At 52.8% G+C, this 9,707-nt stretch overlaps 1 protein-coding gene across 7 annotated transcripts in view; it reads left to right on the forward strand.

The window, feature by feature from the left end:
* Window positions 1-7,858, forward strand: part of DLG3 (discs large MAGUK scaffold protein 3) — a 51,269-nt gene extending 43,411 nt beyond the window's left edge. For 4 of the 7 annotated variants that reach the window (XM_019747988.3, XM_019747994.3, XM_019747992.3 and 1 more), the window contains 7 exons: window positions 1,655-1,696; window positions 2,833-2,883; window positions 3,418-3,519; window positions 4,006-4,178; window positions 4,437-4,546; window positions 4,844-4,935; window positions 5,903-7,858. In XM_019747988.3, the coding sequence (XP_019603547.1) occupies window positions 1,655-1,696; window positions 2,833-2,883; window positions 3,418-3,519; window positions 4,006-4,178; window positions 4,437-4,546; window positions 4,844-4,935; window positions 5,903-6,009 (677 nt within the window). In that variant the 3' untranslated portion in view covers window positions 6,010-7,858. Of the gene's footprint in view, window positions 1-147; window positions 194-1,654; window positions 1,697-2,832; window positions 2,884-3,417; window positions 3,520-4,005; window positions 4,179-4,436; window positions 4,547-4,843; window positions 4,936-5,902 lie in introns of all 7 variants that reach the window. The other 3 variants (XM_019747989.3, XM_019747990.3, XM_074323228.2) reach the window with 3 other exon arrangements.
* Window positions 7,859-9,707: the final 1,849 nt, after the last annotated feature.

Here is a 9,707-nt window from a genome sequence, read left to right on the forward strand (position 1 = left end):
TATTTCATACTTCTGTCACTAATGCTCACCTAGCTCTCTATTCTTCCTTCCCCTGTCTTTTTCGTCTATTTTTTTCTCTTCTCCCCAATTCTTCCCCTCCCTTCCTCCCCCCCTTTCCCTCCCTGTCCTTGCTGTCTGTGAAATCAGGACTTCCCTGGGTTAAGTGACGATTATTATGGAGCAAAGAACCTGAGTAAGTCAACCTACACACCATTGACTGTATTTCTGGCATGAGCGGAGATGCTGGGGTTGGGGGTGCAGGGGCTGTGGGTGAGGGCGAAGGGTGATGGGAGGCAGTGTTGGTGAGAACTCCTGTACCACAGCAGAGGAGCACACTGTGAACGTCCCACTTCTGCTTTAGCTCCCTGGTAACCTAATTAAAGCCTGGCACTCATGTCTTTGTTTCCCTTTTGTACCTTGAAGTGGTGGGGAGCCATCTCGGCATCCCACCTATGAGTGAGGTGGGTGAGAAGTTCTCCAGGGCAACCACCCAGCTCATCTCTAGGTTGTTGTTGAGGTGAAAGGGGCCCACTGGTCGGCATCTTCTCCCCGTGACATAGGAATTGGGCTTCACAATGAGCTGATTCAGCATCTCTACGTAGGGGCAAGAGTGCTGTGAAGCCCTTTACCCAACTCGCATCTGGGGTCTCTAAGGGGCTGAGCTGGTGGGGGCCTGAGCAGCATTTGTGGACCACATATATCTAGTACTTTAGCTTAGGAAAACCGTGACTGGAAAATGATCCTAGAGTGGGAGATGAAGGGCCCTAGCTGGCGGCCTGGGCATCCCCGCCGTACGGCCGTGCCGGGCGGCTCCTGTCAGCATATACTCTCCTTCAGTAAGGACTGAAGGCCTGCTGGTAAAGGAGCTTCCTCCGGGGACTGCTCAGGAACTAGCCTTGGTGCTGGCTCAGCCAGTCCTTTCTGGGGGGGCCACAGCATATCACGGTCTGGAACAGTGTCCTCTTGGCTGAAATGAGCAGTGTCTCTCCATAGTTTGTTGTGTCCATGTTTCATCTTCATCCGCCTGTTGTCTTGGGAGTGGTAGGCTGTGTTTGGGCCAAACTGTGCCTTGTGCCTCCTGTGAGATGTGGGCAGGTCCCCACAGGCTGTCTTGTCCTCCAAGTTTTCTCCCTGTTGTCTCCGTTTTGATGTGTCTGTCTTTTGGTGGGTGGGGCAGCTGTCCCCTCACTGCTGAAGCCATGCCCTCCTGGGCAGCGCTGGCAGGACAGCTGTGGGTCCCTGGTGACTGCTTAGCCTCTAGTGTGGACTTCAGGGCTGCTGTCTGGGAAGGAAATTCCCAGAAGTCCCTGAACTTCTCTTTGCTACTGTCGCTGCCTTTCCTTTGCTACTGGCAGCTTTGGGAGCTGCGTTCTGAGGTCGGATTTGGAAGCCATCCAAGTCAGTTCTTTTGATTCAGACGAAGACGATGCTGCCAAAGAATGGAAGGCTCGGAGTGTGTAGGGAGGGACCTGGTGGAACAAGAGGGCTCCGGGGACAGGTCCGAGGTCACCAGGGGCTCAGGATTGGGGCTGCACCTGTGCCTCCCAGTTGGTACCCTGGATGTGGCAGGTCTCTTGGAGCTTTGAGTTTTGTGCCGCGTGTGACCTCTCAGTGGTGTGTTCTGAATCGGAGTCTCTTTCTTGTTGGCTTGCAGAGGGAGTGACATCCAACACCAGTGACAGCGAAAGCAGTTCCAGTAAGTGTGTGTCATTCTCCCCCATGTCATGTAGCTCCACCATGTGTCCCCCCGTCCTCATTCCAGCGTCGCACGGCTACCATTCTGTTCAGAGGCTACTGCTTCTTTTAGCCATGTACACTTGGAGATCCTGGACATGCTGTGGCCATTTTGTCCTTGTGGGATGGGGTTTAGGCCAGGGATTAAAGGAGAGCAGAATCCCTGCAGTCCTGGCTGGGAGCTGACTTAAAAGCGCCCCTTGGGCCCTGGCAGGGTTGAGCTGCCAGCGAGCAAATCCCTGCCATGGGCACGGTGGACACAGGTGCTGCCAGCTTTGTAGATTAGCTCAGCTAGCAAAGAACAGTGGCCCCTGTGGGATATTGGCCTGAATTGGCTAGGACCTGCTGGATTAAGGCTTGCCCTTGCCTTTTAGCTGCATTACATGACCAGGTAACTGCCCAGTTTGCCTTCAGAGATCCCATGACCAGGCCGGACCCCATGAAAGGGAGCTGTCGTTAGAGGCCTTGGAAAACGTGCCTGTGAGCAGGCACCTTGGGGCTTGATACAAGTTACTTCCTTCCGCCGGCACTGCCGCTGGCCACTTTGGGACCTCCAGACACCCAGCCCCAAGGGGCTTGGTGACTGTTCTAGGAAAAGCTCTACTGTGAGGACAGAGCGGGCCTCAGCACCGCTCTTAATGGTCATTGAGGGCCTTAGTCTCTCCTTGTGCCACTTTTCTGATTCTTCTTCCACTGAAGGGGGGATAGGTAGACCCTTAAAAGGGCAAAGTTAGGCTGCAGCTCTGGGGACTTGCATGAGTGCCCGGACTGCCCTGCCTGCCGACGAGGGGACAGCAAGAGGACAGCTGAGCACAGTTGACTGTGACCTATAAGAATGGTTCCTGAGAAATGGTTGGTTTGGGGTGGCAGTTTCCTGTTTTCTGGGTCATGTCCCTTTGCTCAGCTACACTTCGGTGAATGAAGGGACCCCTGACTCCTGTGCCAGGTGAGGGTTTCCTGTGCTTTCTGGCCAATGGGAAGCAGACAGGCCCCCAGGGCAGGTGTTAGCAGGCCCTAGTTGGCAGACGGGTGAGGTACACATTTTGGAGAGACGTCGGAAAGTGCTCACCTGCCTCCTGTCTCCTGTTTTTGTTGCAGAAGGTCAAGAGGACGCTATTCTGTCCTATGAACCAGTGACTCGGCAAGAAAGTAAGCCCTGCTCGGAGAGTCTTGCCTTCCAGCTAGTCGTGCAGTCCTGGGGGCCAACACGTGGTGGCTGTGGTGGGGGAGGAAGGCAGGGCCGGGCCCCAGCTGCCTGATCTCCTCCTTCCTAGTGGTAGAGGCGGGGGTGGGCGCTTCCAGATGTGTGCCCCACACTCCACATGTGCTTGCTGCTTGGGGTGCTTTCCAAAGCATGGGGCAGGTTTACAAGGATAGCAGAGGGCGATTTCAGTGGGTATGGCCGCTGCTAAAAGGGAGGTCCTGGTTACTTCCCTTCGGTGGCTCCTGAAAGATTTCTCCTGAATCTGTTGCAAGGGGAGATGCTTCTGGTTGCAGACTTGCCTCAGACTTCAGTATTCTAAATGGTCTTTGATGTCTTTGTGGGTAGAAGGGCAGCGAATGGCTGTGGGTGCTCGGGCCTGTGTCGCGGCGGCTTCAGGGCCTCGGTGTCCTGGGCAGACTGGCAGGTAGAATGGGCTGTGCAGTGGCAGCACACTCACTGTCCCCTTGCTGTCTCTGCAGTTCACTACGCAAGGCCTGTCATCATCCTGGGCCCAATGAAGGACAGAGTTAATGACGACCTGATCTCCGAGTTCCCGCATAAATTTGGATCCTGCGTGCCACGTAAGTGCCCAGGAAGGCTTTGGGGGTGGGGTGGTGCTGGCCTGGTCCGGTTCTAGGGTTCCCTGGAGGAGGTTAGGCAGCAGTAGCTTGCCCCATAGCTCTTGGGGTTGGCAGGACTGAGACGTCAGACCGGCCCGCTCGCTCCCAGAGACGTTTGAGTGCTGATGGGACAAATGCAGGGGATCCCGCCCAAATGGCATCAACATGGCCCACTAGTCAGCTTGTTAGGCTCTCTGGCTCTGCACCAGGGCTTGGCTGGCCCAGGAAACTGCACCTTTCTGGTCCAGTTTAAGGTAACGCAAATAGCCCCCTGTGTGTGCAACTTAGCGGTTAGAGGAGAAGGCGGCAAGACAGGCTTCTTCCCGCTGCCTTTCCCCACTCACTTCCCCACGGGAGTGGCCTCGGCACCCAGGTGACAGAGGGCCAGGTCACTGTCCTTGCTCTGCACAGCATTTCCTTCCTTCCTTCCTCCCTGCCTGCCTTCAGACACTACCCGGCCTCGGCGTGATAATGAGGTGGATGGGCAGGATTACCACTTCGTGGTGTCCCGAGAACAAATGGAGAAGGACATCCAGGACAGCAAGTTCATCGAGGCCGGCCAGTTCAATGACAATCTCTATGGGACCAGCATCCAGTCAGTGCGCGCAGTTGCAGAGAGGGTAAGGACAGGAGGGGGCCCTGCTAAAGAAGTAACATTCAAAGGGAACACGGAGTGCCCCCCCTCCTGGCACAGGGCATCACCCACCTGAATAGGGACCCCTCTGTACACCTGGCCTTTTGTGTGTAATAGAAACACGTGCAGCCTGGGGACCCCAGGTATAATCTTTGCGGCCTCCCTGGTGGTCACAGGTCCCCCGGGTGGATGTGTGGGCTGCCGCAGGGACTGGGTGGGCTCATGCAGGTCTTCGCTTTTCCAGGGCAAGCACTGCATCTTGGACGTTTCTGGCAATGCTATCAAGAGGCTGCAGCAAGCACAAGTTTACCCCATCGCCATTTTCATCAAGCCCAAGTCTATTGAAGCGCTGATGTAAGTATTTGCTGAGACTCAGACAATCCTGGCTAGGACAGGGCCCTGGGCAGGAAAGAACACAGTGATGGGCTGGGCAGGCGGGAGCCCCAGCAGAAGCTCGGAGGGCGTCTGCTCACCGTCAGCTCCTGGCCCAGGCGTGTATTCCCGGGCAAGCTTGTAGATCTGGAAGGTTTCAGGAAAATGCTCTCGGGGCAGCTGAGCCAGTTCTCAGGGAGCAGGGAGCCTGCAGTAATCCTTTGTGTCCATCAAAACACTGATCCAGTCCGCTATCATTTTGCTTCCTTCTTCTATCAGGGAAATGAACCGACGACAGACATATGAACAAGCAAATAAGATCTATGACAAAGCCATGAAACTGGAACAGGAGTTTGGAGAGTACTTCACAGGTAAGACTCCCTGCTGCCCAGACTGGGTCATGTGGGCCCAGCCAGCACCTCTTCGAGAAGAGTCTCCATGAGGCTTAGACACCTTGCAGAGAACTCCTGGGGGCCTCTGAGCTCCAGCCTTCACAGAACAGGACAATTTCGCCGTTTCTAGTGCCCACCACCACCACCAAATGCTGCTTTACACCCTCTGTTTTTTGTCGTCGTGTCCCCACTAGAGTGTAGGCTCCCTGTCTGACTTTGCTTCCCTGCCTCCCAACCCCCATCCAGGATTTGGCCTCGTATGTGGTAGGTGCTGGGTACACGTTGCTTATTGAGGCCTTAGTGTGGTTTTCAGCTTGTGTGGCAGTGTGTGCACACGTGTGTGTTTGTATGGCCACCTACTTTACAAGGTCGGTTCCTAAGAGGCTGCCAAGCTGTCTGTAATATGCTGCTTGCCTTTTAAAGTACGGTGACATACACATGCAGGTTGGTGCTGAGTCAACTAGCTGCTGGCACTACTAGGTTCACTGGGACGGGATCCATAACTGTCAGCAACCGCGTCCTTGTTTGCCGGGCTCACCTCTGACCTCAAGCAGGTGCGATGGCCCCAGGAGCACTGGCTCTTGCCAGAAATTGTGGCTTTCAGCTCTTTCTCTGGATAATCGAAGTTTTCCAAATCTTCTAGTTACGGCTACTTGAGAAGTACCAGCTGGTGGCCGAGAGCTATATAAGCTGCAAGATCTGGCATCTTAGGGGTGCTGAGTAAACAATGAACGACACTGTCTCAGCAGATTGACTTCAAGCCCTGGGCTTGGAGTACCTGCCAGTCTCCCCTGCTGCCCTGGGCTCACACACAGCCGCCCCCACAGCCGTGAGGGTGCCTCCTGCTGGGCTGAGCTATAGCACTGTTGGGACAGGCTGGATGGCTTGGGTTTGGGGGTGCTGTGGGTGGGCCACAGTACTAATTCCGCTTTCCCCTTCACTTTAGCCATTGTACAGGGTGACTCACTGGAAGAGATTTATAACAAAATCAAGCAAATCATTGAGGACCAGTCTGGCCACTACATTTGGGTCCCATCCCCTGAAAAACTCTGAAGAATCCCCTCCAACCTTTCTCTTGTGAACAGAAGAAATCAAGCCCCTCTTCCCTCCTTCCTCTTCATTCCTGTCCCCACGGGGAGAACAAATGACTACTGTTCTTGTCCCCTTTTTTAGATATGTCAAAAAAAAATTGAGTTTTCTAGTCCTGTTGTGTTTTTTTAAATTTCCGTTTTGTTTGAGTTTCTTTTGGGATGATGCCATCTCACTCATCATGTGACTGTGCCCGTTCCTGCATGGACCTTTCCCAAGCGCTAGCACAGGTGCAGATCCATCAGAGTCATTGTTTCCCTACAAATCAAGCAGAAGCGACGCGAAGAGAGGAGGACTGATGGAAAGACAGACTGGCCAGCGGTGCGTGCTGACATGCTCCCGGGCATTTCCACATACCTGTACTCATGGAGCTCTGAACGATGCAACGGCGTGGCCACAGAAAGGATCTTATTTATATATAGATATATATATGTAATTTATATAAAATATATAGAAATTATCATATATATATATTATACACGCTCATATAATATATATATATATATCACACATTTGGACTAGAAAATCTATGGAGACTTCGTCAATGGTACTGTTATCAGAGAAATGCTTTAATTTTCATATTCCAATCCGATGGCATCTTATATCCCAACTGGTTGGGGACGGATTGAAAATGGCAGTACGTGCGGTACCGAGGGCACTCGCATTTGGTCATCCTCTTGAGAGCTAGGGTTTTCTCGAGCAGGGTCAGCCAGAGGCCTGCCAGAAGGGGCGACAGGGGTGGAGACGTGGCCCTAAAGCTGCTGCTGCCCTGGAGAGAGAATGGCTAACAGTGCTCCCTGTTAAATTGCCTATTGTTTTATGCCACCTGATGTGTCTGCATGACAGGTTTCCTTTTTGTTCATTTTTAAGCTGCTGTTAAACCAAAACCATGTTGTGCTACTGTGTCGGCCTTTTCATTATTCCAGATTTTCTTTACTATTTAAGCGAATGCGTAGACTCCAGTCTGAAGGCTCGTGATGTGGTGGTGTTGCCGGGCCTTGTGGTAGGTAGAGTAGGTGACCTGTGCTGGGCTGGTGACGACTGAGAGCAGGAGCCGGGCTCTGCACTGTGATGTGGTCCTTCACTCTCCTGCCTGGGGTGAGCTGTGCTCAGCTGAGGCTCCTTCAAGGGCCCGCCCACAGGGACTCAGTCACCTTGCAGGTCTGTGCTGGGCCAGCCGTGTCACGACAAGTTGGATTTGGTTTTTTCCACAGCTGCTTCATATGCCCTACCCTAGCCCCTTACCAACAGCTGGTGGCTTATTGTTTCTTCCAGAAGGAAGTAGACAGTCATGCTGTCAGTTTGAGCAATAGAGCTAGGAGTCGCTTACTGGTGAGACGTGAAACCTTGTCGTCCTTTCCCAGAGGCAGATGGCAGTGGTTGTGGCCAACAGACTCTTTCTTTGACCGTAAATGCAGGTAGCAGGTGTGGCTTAGGCCCCAGCCCACCCCCTTTGAAGCCACCGTGCCTCTTGTCACCTCCACGCTGGAGGCGTGACACGGGAGGAGAATGTGCATGTGCTTGGCCCTCGAGGTCACTGTTAGGACCGGTGCAAACGACGCCATGTTGAAGACACTTGAGTGCTACCAGCCAAATTTAGGTAAACTTGAGGGTAAAGGAAGGGCAGCAGATTTACCTGGGCAGTTCACTGGGTTGAAGATGGAGACAGACGAAGTGATGGCCAGTTATGACTGGTGAGGAGGGGCACGCAGGGAAGAAAAGCAAAGACTCAGAGCAAGCATGACACTAGTTGGGTTACCAGTGTTCCTTCCATGGAGACGTATATTTTTTAATAAACGATAGTTGCAATGAACTGTGGCTCGGACACCTTCTTGAAATAGTTGAGAAGGGAGGGATGGGAACACAGCAGTGGGAAAAATACTCCAAACTTTTGTTTGGGGGCCACAGGGCTCTACTTGCTATCAGCTGACCGAGTCAGGTTGGTTGCTTCATCCAACTTGGGATGGTTCTAGACCTCTGATCATAGCAGGTCCTTTGTGAAAGCTATGTAATCGGCCTTCCACCCCAGCCCCAGACACTGCCTCAAACAGCACCAACCAGGTGGTGGGGGGAGGGTCCCCACATCCTTGTTGGCAAAATGCTGACATTTTCCCCAATGTACACTAGATAGGAGATGCCTGCTGCAGCAAAGAGGTTTGTTAGAGAAAGCAGAGGCCAGCTTAGTGGTACAAAACTAGGCAGTACGGTAAGAAAAAGCTGGCATATCAGCCACCAGTGTCACCAGAGACCACTGACAGCTCAGGGGGAAATGAGCCCCACGGAGGCCCCAGTTTGCAGAGCAGGGTAGCAACCATCCCTCCAGCCCTCTGAAGAGAGGAGTGCTTGGATCAGGTATTTATGTGTGGAGAAGCCCAAGGAGGCACTGCCACAACTGAGGTCAAGAGCGACAGATGACTGACAGAAGGAGCCATGCTGATGTGTTGGCTGGAGCGCAGAAAGGACTATCCTGAGCAGTTTGTGGTGCTTCCTTTCACACATCTGCTGGAAAGCAGCTCTACAAGAAAGGGAGCCCCCAAGCACCCCATGTGGTCTCAGGAAATGGGCTCCTATGGATAAAGGGAACAAAGCAGTAGCTACACTGTGTTGGGACTTCACAGCTGCTGTCCCTCCTAGAAGAAAATTCAGCCCCCAGCAACTTAGAAACACCGAGGGTAGACACCCCCAGCCCTAAGCTCTGCTGTGACCTAGTGGCTAGAGCCCCTGTCCACACACGGGGTCCACACCAGGATCTCATTCTGCTGCTGGGAATACTGCTAATCACGCCTCTGTGTCTTCATCTTTAACAGACCTTAAATTACAGTATTCATAGGGTGACACGACTGCATAAAGTATTGTTCAGGTGCAAATGACCAACTATCTCAAGGTGAAAGGCTTCTAGAAATTAGCTAATCAAAGCAAACTCTTCACCCAACACAAGTGTGGAAGTTGTGCTTACAGATGAAGCTAATATAGATGCAGAATAAAGTGGGTGTTGAGCTGCAGGACTGGGAAGAGACTAGAGGGGAAGTATCCTGAGTGGGTCAAAGTTAAAAAAGGTTGGGGCTGAGAAGGGATACCAGGCACGAGTAGAAAGGCCAGTACTAAAGGACGATGGAGCCCTTTCCACAGGGGCAGTGCTTATCCGGTGCCAACCACTACAAGCCCAAGATGTCAGAAAACCTTGGAAAAATGAGCTGAGAGCCCTTGGTCTTCTCAAGGCAGCCCAACAAAACATGCCTGAGCAACTCCAGCGGGGCCTGGCTGTTCTCGGTAGGCCTGTGTTCTCAACTTTCATCCTTTTTCTCTGTCCCCACCTCAGATTTTGTGGCCTCAATTCCTTTAATCCTTCTAGCCAGTCGGTTCCTTGTCACCTCTCAGCCATTTTATTCTCACAGCAAATAACCTTCTGAAGCTCAACCTTAAATTTCCTCTAAAGCCTCTCTCTTCCCCCATCACATCCCAGAAATAGCAGAACTGGCTCCTGCGCAATTCAGCTCCTCCCCAACGAGCAGGGTCTCCATACCGAGAACTTTGCCAGAGAATAGAAGAGCTGCTTCAGCAATGAGCTCCAACTAGAGCCAGGGTGACACCCACTGGTGGTTTTCAAGTTAGGCCAGATGAAGTACCTGTGTGTCCTATGCATCCGCTGTCACTGGCACTCT

This window comes from Rhinolophus sinicus, chromosome 18 (genome assembly GCF_057876585.1).
Source record: "Rhinolophus sinicus isolate RSI-liver-muscle chromosome 18, RSI-T2T, whole genome shotgun sequence".
In the NCBI taxonomy this organism is placed as follows: domain Eukaryota; kingdom Metazoa; phylum Chordata; class Mammalia; order Chiroptera; family Rhinolophidae; genus Rhinolophus; species Rhinolophus sinicus.